The sequence below is a fragment of the Trichoderma citrinoviride genome (assembly GCF_003025115.1).
Source record: "Trichoderma citrinoviride strain TUCIM 6016 unplaced genomic scaffold BBK36scaffold_20, whole genome shotgun sequence".
NCBI classification, from domain to species: domain Eukaryota; kingdom Fungi; phylum Ascomycota; class Sordariomycetes; order Hypocreales; family Hypocreaceae; genus Trichoderma; species Trichoderma citrinoviride.
The window spans coordinates 30,565-43,876 of record NW_020194728.1 but is presented as its reverse complement, the minus strand read 5'-3'; the positions used below and the strand labels follow the sequence as shown (position 1 = coordinate 43,876).

General features: G+C 54.0%; 3 protein-coding genes across 3 annotated transcripts; 1 reads left to right on the top strand and 2 right to left on the bottom strand.

The window, feature by feature from the left end:
* Positions 1 to 278: 278 nt before the first annotated feature.
* BBK36DRAFT_1130496 (hypothetical protein) lies at positions 279 to 905 on the top strand (the record flags this gene model as incomplete). Its single annotated transcript, XM_024891849.1, has 2 exons — positions 279 to 598; positions 710 to 905. 2 exons carry the CDS (start codon positions 279 to 281, stop codon positions 903 to 905), a joined length of 516 nt encoding a protein of 171 aa, XP_024745230.1.
* A 4,136-nt stretch (positions 906 to 5,041) lies between these two features.
* Positions 5,042 to 9,278, bottom strand: BBK36DRAFT_68751 (S-adenosyl-L-methionine-dependent methyltransferase; the record flags this gene model as incomplete). The annotated part of the gene is made up of 3 exons (XM_024898522.1): positions 5,042 to 5,080; positions 5,868 to 9,090; positions 9,148 to 9,278. The coding sequence occupies 3 exons, from the start codon at positions 9,276 to 9,278 to the stop codon at positions 5,042 to 5,044; spliced, it is 3,393 nt and encodes a 1,130-aa protein (XP_024745229.1).
* A 1,106-nt stretch (positions 9,279 to 10,384) lies between these two features.
* BBK36DRAFT_1136657 (26S proteasome subunit P45) lies at positions 10,385 to 12,178 on the bottom strand. Its single transcript, XM_024893057.1, is given in 5 exon segments — positions 10,385 to 11,432; positions 11,504 to 11,602; positions 11,684 to 11,725; positions 11,830 to 12,019; positions 12,032 to 12,178. The coding sequence occupies 4 exon segments, from the start codon at positions 11,982 to 11,984 to the stop codon at positions 10,463 to 10,465; spliced, it is 1,266 nt and encodes a 421-aa protein (XP_024745228.1). The 5' UTR covers positions 11,985 to 12,019; positions 12,032 to 12,178; the 3' UTR covers positions 10,385 to 10,462.
* Between the last annotated feature and the right edge of the window lie 1,134 nt (positions 12,179 to 13,312).

Below are 13,312 nucleotides of genomic sequence, written 5' to 3'. Positions count from 1 at the left end.
TCAGTGGCACTGCAGGGAAGTGAGAGGACAAACTAGGACGCATGTGATGTGCAGCTAAGGAAGACAGAGACAACGATGAATCAACTTACGATATATGTCATGGCGCACGCGGTTGAGCCGTACTGTGATATCGAGGGGAACGGCGGCTCGGAGGGCAGGAAATTTGGGGGCGGACCGCGAACAACGCCCGGGGAGTAGAGGCTAAGCCGTGAGTCGTCGAGCGAGTATCCAGCGATTGGATAAGTATATGCAGCGCGCAGGCGACGAATGAGAGAACGATGTGTTGTCTGGTGCGTGTACGTGTGTGTGCGTCTGCAAGAGGTTCCCAACGACCTGCGCGTGAGCCTGATGCGCTGTGCGGACAGCGGCTCGGGAATTGGCTGTTCGTTGTTCGTCGTCGACGGTCCTTTTGTCTGCTGCGCACTCGTCGTGTAATTTGCGTGTCGGTCCAACTCGAAACCCTGGTCGTGATAATAATGAATTTGCAGGCGACGTCGGCCGTGCTTTGTAAGGCTGCAAATTTAGCAGCAGGGTATCAGAGCCATGTACAGAGCCTGGGAAGTCTTGGGAAGTGCTGCAACCCCAGCCCGCCGCCGATGTAAGTCGAAAGTCGCCACTCTGCGCGTCTAGCCGCAGGGCTGTCCAGGCCTCGCCGCTGCCTCGGGTCTCACTGAGGTCTGAGATACGGCTCTCTTGGATTAGTCGACAGTACCACTCCTACTTCGTACTTGATACAGAAGCAGAAGCAGATCTCTCAAACAAACGTCCAGGGCTCAGGCTCGCGTAGTGTGTGGGGTGGTTGTGCGGAAGTGTGTAGTGTCGAAACCAGTAATCTCGTGACCCGAAGTGACGAATGTAAAAAGAAAAAAAAACAACCAAGTGAGAGAGGCCGTGTGAAATCTTGAGTGGACAGAGGTTCTGATCCTAAAGAAGTCGTCGTAGTACCATCAAGACAAGAGACGAGAAGCTCAGCAGCAGATGCCGATTCCGTCGAAGCCGATGCTCAACGCAATCTGACGGGACAATGAAGGAGAAAGAAAGAGACGGGAATGGATGGGACAAGATAGAAAAAGGAAAAAGAGGAGCGCCGGGATCCTGGCAGGTAAGCTTTGGGCAGCTCTCCGGGAGCAACTGGCTGGCCCGGCAGGAAAAAAGAAAATGAGATTGGATGCCGGTGCCTTTCGATTCAAGGAGGCTCGCTATTTTGGTGCGAGCAGGGCCGGCAGTCTTGATTGATGAGAGACGGGGCCCGGGCGCTTGCGGTGGGTACCACAGACACGCAGCAACAAGCCATCAAGACCGGTGGCTTCGAATCCAAGTACTTGGCAGGTACTCGGACGACTTGATTTGGCACTGCTCAGCTGCTCGACGGGGTGCCCAGCGAAGGGCCTGCCCTGTCACAACCCTGTCCCGTTGCCCTGCCCTGTCTTGGTCGTCGCCTTGCAAATGAGCGACGCTGCCTCATGTCGATGCTTGCCTGACGATGCTGGCCAGGAACAGGAACGACAGCAATCGGATCGAAATCAACCGACCAGGCCAAGGATGAATGGCTTAGCTCGGAGGGCTCGCTATATGCGGCGACAGCCGGTCCGTGTTCCTGCAATGGAACCCGCAACGAAGACGTGACACAGTATACCAGTAATGGGATGGTAATTGCACTTCGTAATCCGTACTTGTAGGTGGCTTCTGATGTGCGTGTGGCTGCCGCGGCGAGTGGCACAAGCATGTGCGTGCCCCATTCTTGGGATCCTACTCCATATCCGTACCCAATCTTCGTCGACCAGACAGCATCTCATTCGATGATAACTCAGCCTCCTCCCTCCCCCCTTACCCATTGAGCAAGCTCAAGCTCTCCTACCTCTGGCGAGTAATTGTCCTCTCTCGCATTTACCCCAATGCACGACACGGCATTGGCCGTGTTGCTGCTCCAGCCTAGGCGTCAGGGCCGAGTAGGGAACCGTTCCGGATCCAAGAGGGCGCTAGAGCTTGTCGTTTCGCTCACTCTCTCCCCCTCGACCGTCTTTGCCCGATGTCCAAGGCACATTGAACGAGTAGGGCAGCCGCCCGGTCCTCCAGACTTCCGAGCAAAACGAGAGTTCCATGAGCCGCCGTGCATGCATGAACTGAGTAATCTGAGTAATCATTCAACATTTCCTTAAATTTGATGAGCAAGCGAGAGCGCGGCCGACAAGTAGAAGCCGGGGTGCCACCCCAGCGAGGCACGGAAACGCACGAGATGCACGGGCAGGTAAAAAGCAAGAAAGTGGCAGAAGCATGGGATGCCTGTCGCTTGCTGCACATGTAAGAGAGCTCGTCGCTCTCGACTCCATCGGGCTGCATCAACTCCGTGCGAAGCTGAAACTGTGCCGGCAACTTGCCTTTAGCCATGAGCCCGAGAACTGGCCAGCCAACCGGTGTCATTATGCCATTTCTCCCGAGGTCCCGGAATTCCTCTTCAGCTTCCAGAAAGAAAAAGAAGCGGAGGGCCGAACGCTAGCTGCCGTTGGTTCAGCGAGACCCTGCAAGCTTGTAGTACACACTGTAACCCGGCCCATGCTCTGGGGACTTGGGCTCGGAGAACCTCTGTCAATGAGAGCTCCCGAAAGACCAGAGGCCGGGCTCGTACTCGTACGCAGTTGTATCGCGAGTTTTTGACACCATGATTCGCTTGCCTTGCCAGTTGGGCAGCCGAAGAGTTCGTGCAAGGTCTGCGATTCAACGAAAAACCGCCCAGGACCCGATACTGAGCCATGTGCGAGTATACCCTGTCGCCGTTCGCTCAATTTCCAATGCTGAGTCGAACAATCGTGATATTGATGATTCCATAAGACATCAGGCAACACTAGCCAAAGGACGTCGCAGTTGACATGGCATGCTTCCTCCTTCCACCAGGTTCTCCATTCCCAGTATTAGCGCGGTAAGAAGGTGTATACCTCCTCGGTACTTCATTCGGCATGGCTCCCGCGCATGGCCTAGCAGTGGTGCTAGTTGCTCGTGCTTCTTCTTGGTGCTTCTGGCTGTCTGGCAATGTGGGTGAGAAATGGCCGATCCGACAAGTTGAGGCGTCGGCCATGCCCGAATCGTCGCCTGTTTCAGAGGCGCGGCTCCATCGCCCCCATCTTTTCCCTTCTTCTTTTTCTGGAGCCTGTCTCGTGGGAGATGGTTGGACCTTTTGCCTGGTTGGCTCGTGCTAGGCAGGGAGGGCCTAGATTCATTTTGCAGGGGTTTGGTGTACGAGTAGGCATTCGTGGTGAAGAATCGATCTGGGACATGGAGGCGGTGGAGAGGAGACGAGAAGAGGAGGAGGAGAACCGGACTGAGGAGGGGGATGAAGCAGGAATCTGGCCTCGAGTCCGCGCCTTCCAAGTTTCAATCTCGAGACCGTCGCACATCGGTGCAGTCCCGGTACATGTCTTGAGCACTAATTCTCCGTATATCGCAAAGTAGCGTCGTGTCATAGGCTGAAGCTCACGCACGCCAGCTTCAACCCAGTCGCTCCTTCGGTCATGGAATCCCCGTTCCTGCAGATCTAGGCTCCTGCCATGCCACCTTTTTCATGCACTAACAATTCTGCCGCGTAGGTTCTTGTATTTTGCCCAGCCGCCAGTTATATTATCACAAAGAAACACCTACTATACTGGCAAAGGCCTCTCGGAGAATGTAGGAGCTGTCCCTACTATAACAAGCACGCTTAGACGATTTCAAACAACATCCACCTCAGCAGACGCCCGTGGTCTAACCGCAGCACTTGCAATCGTATGTACCGTATCATATGTATACCTACTAGGTAATAGTATACACAACTGATGCCTGTAAACCTGGCGACGTCGATTTGCGTGCTCCCTTGTTCACGGTTGAGGCTCTACTGACAGGGGACGAGGATGTGGCGCGATGGCAGGCCACCTCTTGTTCGTTTTCGCTTGTCAAGCACTTCTTGGCCTTGTTGTTATTATTTACTACCTACATACAGGTATTACTCGTCCGATTGAGTGAGCCTGTCCTCCGTAATCCATGTCGTATCCAAGTCAGCAGTAGCTGAAGTGACACACATGCTCTCATTATTTCCCTTTTCGCCCGTCTGCAACGCGTCGGCCACGTGGCCCGGGGATGCCAAAACATGTCTGCTACCGGCTTTTCTTTTTCCATTTGCTACTACAGTAGGTATTGTTGTAGCATGTTCAATGCCGTGACCTTCGAATGGGAACTGTGTTGCGTGCCGCCCTCGGCGATGACACTCATCCAGCGTCGGCCGCATCAGATGCGTGCACCAGTCCTGTCATATAGTAGGTAGTAGTACAATAAAACAGGGCCGAGTCAGTATCCCTTCAAGCAACGGCAACAGCTGAAGAAGAGACATGTGATTCTGTAGAGCCTCGAGCAAAGTATTACAGCCAGTACAGTACAAAGAAAGCAACACCGAGCATGGCGCCGATGCGCCTCCAAGGGCCATGTCAGACCTTCTTACTCTAAATTACCCCATGGAGTTTGATACCACTCTACCTATTCCTCCTTGCGCAGAATTGAGCTTTTGTCAAAAGACAGGACAGGGAGGGGGGGGACAGGGGGCAAGGAATATACGTGAACAGGGGACAGGGGACAAGCCCTCAGCTCTAGTTCTATAGCTTACCCATCAACCCGGAGACGGCACACATGCATGAGGGGACATGCGAGCGACATGCGATGCGGCCAGGCATCCCAGTGATAAAGTGCCCGCAGGTTGTGTCTGTCTGACACGCCAAGGCACACCTACAACGCTCAAGATACGGCCCGGGTAATAAGGCAAAATGGGATGCCGTCTCCTGTACTAGTTGTACGGAGTAATCCGTAATGGCGTCAAGGAAGACCCCGACTTCGGTAATACACACACACACCAACGTCGCCAAAACCCGCGTGCTGCTTGACCAGGCAGTGGGGGGGGGGGGGGGAGGGTTTATTATACAGGAATGAAACTCGGCCGCCAGAGGAGGTGGACGTGAACAACAGCCGGGAACACATGATGTCGTTCACTTGTTTCCCTCCGCCCACATAACAACTTCTTGCTTCACATCTCTGTTTGCTTTTCCTTCCTTCGGGTCTTTTCCTATAGGTATGTCGCCGGTTGGCTCTATGGATCGTCGTTGAAAGCTAAACGCCGGATTCTCCGGTTTTTGACGCCCAGTACCTCACCTAGAAGCAGGTGCAAGTAGTGGTACGTCGTTGGACTGGTCTGTCATCACTTCAACTTGGGCTGTCTGCCTGTAAGCTTTATACCAAGCTCGTCATGTCGCCGGTATGCAGGTACTTCTGATGGACGGACTCACACGATCTGTTACGTGCTTTGTGATCCGGGCCTGCGTTTATGTTGTTTGATTACCTAGGTAGGTACGAGAACGTATGTTTGTAGTGTCTTGCTTCTGACATGCTCCCGCATTTGGCATTCATCAAGAGAAGAAAATGGTCAAAGTAAGCAAGATGATGTCTTATTCACTGATATGCCACCACCACTTGATCTGCAGCATCTACTGCCCATGCGATATATACTCGTCCTTTGTTGTCCACACCTTGCCCATCCAATTCTCTCAGTCAAGAAAGAGCCGCTACACCAAGATTAAATCATCTAACCCCAAGGATATAGCTGATATACAGTATATACTCTTCATCAAGAAAGCAAGAAAACGAGCACCACATCTTCAAAACGCGCTCGGTCTCTGTCGTTTCGAGGACTCGAGCAGCTCAATCACCAGATTGGCCGAACGAGGACGTTTGTTACCCATCATGATATCCGTCGACTGCATTGTGCTGTCCGTTGCGGGCGTAAAGGCCCTCAACTGGTCCGTTAATGTGTCCATGCCGTTTTGCATCTTTATCGGCTCACAAGTCACTGGAACGTCCTCCGTGAAAGTGCCAGCTTCCTCGGCAGCAGCACAGCTACTACTCGCGCGCTGCAGCTCTCTGTTCCTCTTGAGGCTCGCCACCCACGCTTCGCGAAACGTCACACCAAGAGCCACAGCAGGCTGCCTCGCAACGCTGTTGCCTACGATCCTGTGCTGCGTTGGCGGGTCGCCGAGCAGGACGTCTTCGTCGAGGAAGCCCTGTGCCCTGCGCGCTTCCATGATGGTTACGAGCCTATTCTCTCGCCAATGGAGCAGCCGCCCGTTCTTGGCGTCACCCAGCGTCTGCCTCGTCACCACAGTCTCAAAGAGCCTGTTGGGGAACATCCTTCCGTACGACTTCGAGTTGGGCTGCGTCGACATTGGCTGCTTGCCCTCGCCCTTCGTCCCGATGAACAGCTCGCGCTCGGCTGCCGTCATCGTGCCGGAGCCGCCGACTTTCTTCTCTCCAAACCACGCTTGCGAAAAGTTCATGCCCCATGGTCGTGTCGGGATGGCTGATATGCGAGCCCGCAGCAAGTCTGACATGCTTGATGTTGAGCGGTGGTCCGGGTAAGGGACGCAGATGTCGGGCTTGGCGTCGTATATCGGCGGCAGGTCAGCGGTCGCTTCTGCCGCAGAGACGAACTTGAAGGGCGTGGCCGCCGGCATTTCTCGGCTTGCCATGTGCTGGCCGTTGGGCAGCCATCCGATCCCATGCTCTTTCGTGTTGGGAGGGTGTGAGTGCGTTTGCACCGGTTTGTCGGGCAGCTCGAGTCCTGGGGCGGCAAACACGATGAAGATGCGGGATCTGCGCTGCGGCGACCCGCAAGACGATGCGTCCAGGTAGAAGAACTGCGTCTGGTAGCCCAAGCCGACGAGAGAGCAGATGAGCTGGCTGAAGACGTCTCGGTCTCGGTCGTCCTTCTTGTGGACCATCCCAGGTACATTCTCCAACACGCCGTACTTCGGCCGGTAGAGGTCAACAAAGGATGCAAAAGCCGCAACAAGCGACTGGTTCTTCCTCTGCGCTGCCGTCGTCTTGTCGTTGGTCAGGCGTGAGAAGCCAGGACAGGGGCTGCCGCCGGACACAAAATCAACGTCTCCAATCAGGGGCACGTTGTCCGCAAAGCTGCCCTCAATGGCAAGGCGTTGTAAGTCGTCAATTGACCCCAAGAATGGGTGGACGTCTTCGGGGTTTCTGACGTTGGCCATGTATGTGTGGATGGCCTTGCTGTCGTAGTCATTCGCCCATTTCATTTGGATGCCTCCGCCGTCCTCAAGCCCCCTGCCAAAGTTGCCGCCTCCGCAGAAAAGATCCATTCCGCGAAGCTTCTGCAACTTCTGGTGAGGATCAAAGCCTTGATGCAGCGAAGCCGGTGCTTCATCAACTGGCACGTACTTCGACGTTCCATCAACGACAATCTGTCGATGTGTAATGTAGAAGAGGTTTCCCGTGCCGTCGCGGTCATACGGCGTCGGAATCTTTTTATCATCACGGAAGTATCTCACCAAGCATGGGCCCATGATTCGATCCCTACTGACTCTGCAAGTTTGCTCGCTGTATACAAGCTCATTTGGCCGCGCATCGCGAGCGTCTGGATCAACCTGGCGACGGCGCAACAGTCGCCTGAAGTGATACACGCTTCGACCTCCCTCACTCGACGTGTGCATAAACTCACAAGGCTCGGAAAATGAACCTTGCAAGTTCAGACGAAGTAGATATGTCTTCCCTGGCTGATACTTGGGTGGCATATGTTCATCAGGTATTGGTGAGGTGTGCCTGCATTGTAGATGCTTCCCATCCAGCGTCACCCATCTTCTCTCTTCTTGCAGATAGGTCTGCCGGCAAAAGAGCTCCGCGCTTGTTGCTGAGGTGCCCCAGAAATCAACAGCATGGACACCGAGCACCTCGCTTTCTTCGATCTTGACTTTCTCAGAGCAAGAGCAATGGTCTGAGAGAAACAACTCATTATTCCATGGATATTTCATCAACCCGCAGAGCGTGTCCACAGGTCTGTAGTACCAAATCACATCAAAGGTACGCACCCCGTTTCTGTCAACGTGAACAGACTGCACCAGTGCAAACCATCTGTCCACGTCAGAGAAGCCCTTGGATAGTTCTCGCTTCCACAATGTGCCGGACTCTGCGTCATCGCGATGGGTCGAGATGGTGTCACCTGGCCGAATATTCTTGATTCGCTCTTGTGGAGCTGTAGAGATGTCTTTGGATGTCTGGTGCAGCTTCGACGGAAGCTCCAAGTGCCGTTGTCGGATCAAGCTGTTGCGTAGCTCCGTGGTCCGCGAGCTCAAGGGGACAACTAGAAGGCGATCGCCAAACGGAAGATGTTCAAAGCAGTCATATATGTATTGCGTGACAATCGTCGGCGGATTCTCAATCTTGGGTTGGCTTGTGATGGCCTTGAATGACTGGAAATCACAGATCTCGGCCCAGATAGCATGGGAATACGCCTCTCGGTGGTTCAACACCCCCAGAGTCTCTTTGTGGAGGAATCCAATGTTGGCGGCTATCGAGGTCCGGTAGTCATCGCTCGGGTGTTGACGCAGCCAGCTGAGAAACTCGGGCGAATCCTTGTGGCTTTTCTTCATCCAAGCTGCAAAAGTCGACCGAAAGTGATGTATAGAAACACTGCGCTCGTTTTCTGCCATAATGGAGAGAAAGTCTACAAAGTGCTTCGCCAGGTCCGCCACCCACAGGAATGGGTAAAAGAAGCGTGCATACTCTTTGGCCGGTTTTCCCAACCTGTAGTATAACTCTCGTTTGTAGCTCAGAGGAGACTGCAGCCAGATGTTGTCTCGGACAGTGTGGTAAGAGATTGAGCCATAGTTGCCAATGGGGACAGCGATGATGGGGATACGGCGCACGTATGCCCTGGCTTCGCCAACGCTGACGACGCCGTCAAAGTAGAAGTCGTTGTGTCCAATCTTGGTATTGAGCTGGTGCAAGGATCGCATTTCTTGTGAACATGTTTCCTTGTCAAGGTAAATCGCAAAGTCGTCCAGCAGGATTTCGTCAAAGTCTTGCGAGCTTTCCGCCAAGGCTGGGGTAAGAGTCTGAACAGCCTTCCATTCTGGCAAATTCAGTAGGCCATCAGGGGGTTGAAACCCTTGGTAGCATGATCTTGGTACAAGCTGGACGCTGTCCGGTATCTCAACGCTCAGGGATGTGTTTAAAGAGAACCAGTCCGGTGAAGTTTCTCGAAGTGTTTCTGTGGAGAGACTGTCTGAGACAGCATCGTCAACCTCAGAGACCTTGATCGTAGAACTGCGTGATGACGTGACGCGACGAGGCGGAATAAGGTCTGATTTGACCAGCTCAATAACGGTTTCGTCAAAGCTCGGAGTCGCTTCCAGTGAGTTTATCTGTGGCAATGGCTCGTGGAGCGAGTCGAGGCGAATAGAGTCCATAAAGCGTAGGCCGGCCAAATTGCCATCTGATATACAAAGTTAAAACAAAAACGAATCCGAAAAGCGCCGTGACCAAAATGAGAGGGAAAAAAATGAAAGGCGCCCAAAAAGTTGCGAGACCCAAAGCACTCCGGCAAAGGCGATGCGCGTTGCGAGATGCCGCGAGAAGAGGTTGAGAAGAGGCACTCCAAGGCTATACTCAATGCAACCAAAACAAGTGAGGAAAGCGGTGAACGAGGATGCTTTAGGTGCTAGGTAGGTAGGTACCAAAGAAAGAAGGCGGTGAAGCTTCGTGACAAAAAGAGAGTGAAAATGCGTCGGGTGTGAGCAGAAAGAAGGGAGTAGAAGAAGATATAGAAAAAGAGAAGGAAAATAGAAGCGCCAAGTTTAGCTGTAGAATAAAAGGCCTTTGTCCCTGAACGTGGTTTTGGTCTTAACTTGTGTGGCTGTGGCTCTCGTTGGCCCAGTGGCTTTGCATCAACGGGTCCATGGGCAAAACAGATGAAAGAAAACGCTGGTGAGACGCACGAGAAAAGAAACAAGGAGAAGTTGGACAAGCAGCAATAGAAATGGAAAAGTGAGAAGAAGAGGGTGAGACTTCTTTCGTGAGCATTTTATTTCCCGCGAAGTCCCTGTAAACATGAGGTGATGAGCTGGACGCGTTTAGCACTATAGATGGAAGCATATGGCAGGATGAGAAGGATGCAGCAACATGAGCAGGATACCTAGCCATAGCAGCAAAATAACCGCTCCTATTATAGACCTACTTCTTTCAGAGTCTCATCATCACACCCGTGACTCATCCTGTCTCAAGCTTTCATGATCAGGGACAGCCTTTCCTACAGATACAAGCAGACAAAGAAGACAGTTTGCTGTTACACGGACGATCCAAGAACCGACTAGATTTCGACGCCGTAGATCATGGCAGGGACGACGGCACCAACAGCTATCCCCTTTTCAATTATCTGTCTGTTCATCTACCATCCCTCCCTCTCCGTGTGTTGATTGGGCGCTCCCTGTCCGCCCTTGTTTTCTACCGGTATCCTTTCCACAATGCCTATTGAATAAAGAAGCTGTCTGCATATGATAAATGACAACTCCCTTGCCCCTCTCCTTCTGATACGGTCCGCCTCCATCGTCTGTCTTCTGTGATTTTCCTCATTACATTGCTAAATATTGACAGCTTATTTGTAAAAGTCAAACTTGTTGTCATCGCTGGTGCCCTTGACTTGGCTTGAGTAGGCATCTTCAAGATCGGACTGGATGATGTTGTAACGGTTCTTGCGGACCGCTCGTAGACCTGCCTCCTGCATGATGGCAGCGATGATGGCACCGGAAAGGGGGTCGTTGCGCACGATCAGGCTGTCCAGATCGACCTCGGGCGCCAGGCTCATCTTGCTGGCAATGGTGGTGAAAATGAGACGACGCTCGCGACGATCTCTCAGGGAGGGAAACTCGATTTTCCGGTCGAGACGGCCGGGACGCAGAAGGGCGGGGTCCAGGGTGTCGGCACGGTTCGTGGCCATGATGACCTTGACGTTGGATGTCTGATCGAAACCGTCCATCTGGTTGAGCAGCTCGAGCAGGATACGCTGCACCTCACGATCGGCACCGGTCTGGGCATCGAATCGCTTCGTGGCAATGGCGTCGATTTCGTCAATGAAGATGATGGCGGGCGAGTTCTCACGTGCCATGCGGAAGACGTCGCGAACCATTCGGGGACCCTCTCCCAGGTACTTCTGGACGAATTCTGAGCCCACAACACGGATGAAGCTGGCAGTCGTCGAATTGGCAACGGCCTTGACAAGCATGGTCTTGCCGGTTCCGGGTGGGCCGTATAGCAGGACACCGCGAGGAGGATCGATGCCGATCTGCTTGTACAGATCAAAGTGTGTCAGGGGCAGCTCGACGGCCTCTCGAATCTCCTGCTTCTGCATATCCAAACCACCAACGTCGGCGTATGTCACGTCGGGCTTCTCGTCGGCGCCAAGCATGGCGATGGAGGAGTCGGCTTCGGGGGGGAGGATGTCGACGAGGGCATTGGAGTGTCTGTGCAGCGCAACGGAGGAGGAGGGCTTGAGCAGCTCGCGGTCGAGGGTGGACAGAATGCGGACGACGTAGTTGGAGCCTGTGCTTGACTGAACAATGCCGGTGCTGCGTTGCGAGAGATTAGACGGAGAACTTGGCGAAGTCGAGGGGGCAGTTGGGTGGGAGTGCTTTCTTACTTCTGATCGATGGCCTCCATGAACTGGCCAATGACGAGGGGTACACTCTGGATGCGCTTGATCTCTTCCTGAGCTCGTACCAGCTCTCGCTTCAAACTCCTGCGGGGCAGTCAGCATGTCAGTGTCTTGGACTTTGGCGGATGGGAAGGTTCATCACATAGGCATGGGAGAGGCTCGTACCTTTGTTCATCTTTGATGTATTCCTCCTGGAGCTGGATGTACCTGGACGAACAGTCAGCGACTCTGCTTCAGATGATGCTGAGGTGGTCGTCGTCCGTCCGGAGCAGAGTCCTGGACGGCATGCGGCGGCAAGGGGGCAGCCTTACTCTAACTGCCTCTGCAGTTTTTTCAGAGTGGCGTAGTCATCCTCGCCGTCGGCGGGCATGCCCTCAAAGTCTTCGATGTTTGGAATGGCTGAGGGCGCGGCCTTCTTGTGTGGCGGCACCGTGGTGGCTTGGTTTTCCACGAGGACGTCGCCCATCTTGTCGACTGCTCGGTGTTATCGATTGCACGGAGGTGATTGATGGGAGAAAGTAGAACAAGATGAGGCTGAGGACGACGGTCGTGCTGTTCACAATGTGTGAGTCGGTGAGTTGATCGATCGGTGAGCAATGGTGTATGGGATACGAAGATTTCGACGAAGCATCAGCCAGCTACTTCGTTACGCAACCAAAGCTCTCTCAGCTGCCACCAGGCGTCAACGACGAGACGCAGCCTTCCCCAGGCGGGCGCCGTGCTTAGTCATGTCACGTGCCGCGCCTTATCGCGATAACGAGTGATGCCATGTGCTAATACCGTGCAAACTGCCTTGCTCAGTGTACGGTGTACGTCGCGACGACGCAGGCAGGTCATCCTGGAGGCTAGGACTCATCCGGCACCTGTGGTGAGCAGCGCGGCACGTCATTGGCCGGCCGAAGGCTCTCGGTGCGGACCTTGAATTTTAGTGCTTGCATCAATCAGTGCCTAAATCAGCGTGCCGGCTTGTGAAAGCGAGATGGTAGGCTTGAGTAGCACTGTTACGCGCTGTTCTTTGGATTGCCTAAGGTATTCCCTCAAGGTAGAGACACTAGACGGTGGTGCAGCATCACCAAGTCTGCACCTCGAGCATCAGAAAAAGCTCGAACAAAGCGTACATGGAGCAACGAGTTCGCCGGCCACAGTGAAACCTTCAACGCAACCACACAATCAAAGCCCAGCCCAGCCTCAAACCATGCCGTTCAGGCGCTCCGATTGGGCAGGACGCCATGGCGCCGGTCTTTGCATCGGCGTGGGGAACCAGCCCTTGTCGAGCTCCCAGGAGTGACTTGCCATTGGTAAGGGTCCGCACCACGCGTGACAGCTGCCTCTAATGCCGTCAATGTACCCCCGGGCCTTGCGCTCAAGCTGCTGCCGATGCCCAGCGGGCGATAAGGCATCACGGGATGGTGATCCGTCGATTCAGGCCGAGGCGTGAATCAAGCTAACTGTACGTTATGGGGTTCTTGGGCGTGGGGCGGTTGGGAGACGAGCTGCAGCACGAGCAGTTGTGCTCGTTGTTGTACCCGCTACCTGAGGGCCGCAGTCCCTCGAGCGATGCCGGAACTGCCAGTGACATGCACAGTCCCGCGGGTAGCCAGTACTTGAGCTCTCGTTTCCCTTCCCCTTCCGATCATCCCACCGTCGTGGCTGTACGAGTACATGTACGGAATCATTCATCCATGCACCCGTACGTACGAGAAGTTCCGTACCTGCAAACACGGGCCTGCATGGGCAAACAGAACAGCACCTCACCTCACCTTAGGAACAGCGCTCCGTACGCAGCCCATCTAA

What these genes read in the sequence shown, in the direction of transcription:
- BBK36DRAFT_1136657 (XM_024893057.1), bottom strand. Translation starts at nt 11,984, where the DNA reads ATGGGCGACGTCCTCGTGGAAAACCAAGCCACCACGGTGCCGCCACAC. An exon ending in AAACTGCAGAGGCAGTTAGA is followed by an intron (nt 11,726 to 11,829) that starts GTAAGGCTGCCC and finishes CTGTTCGTCCAG; the next exon opens with GTACATCCAGCTCCAGGAGG. An exon ending in TACATCAAAGATGAACAAAG is followed by an intron (nt 11,603 to 11,683) that starts GTACGAGCCTCT and finishes ACTGCCCCGCAG; the next exon opens with GAGTTTGAAGCGAGAGCTGG.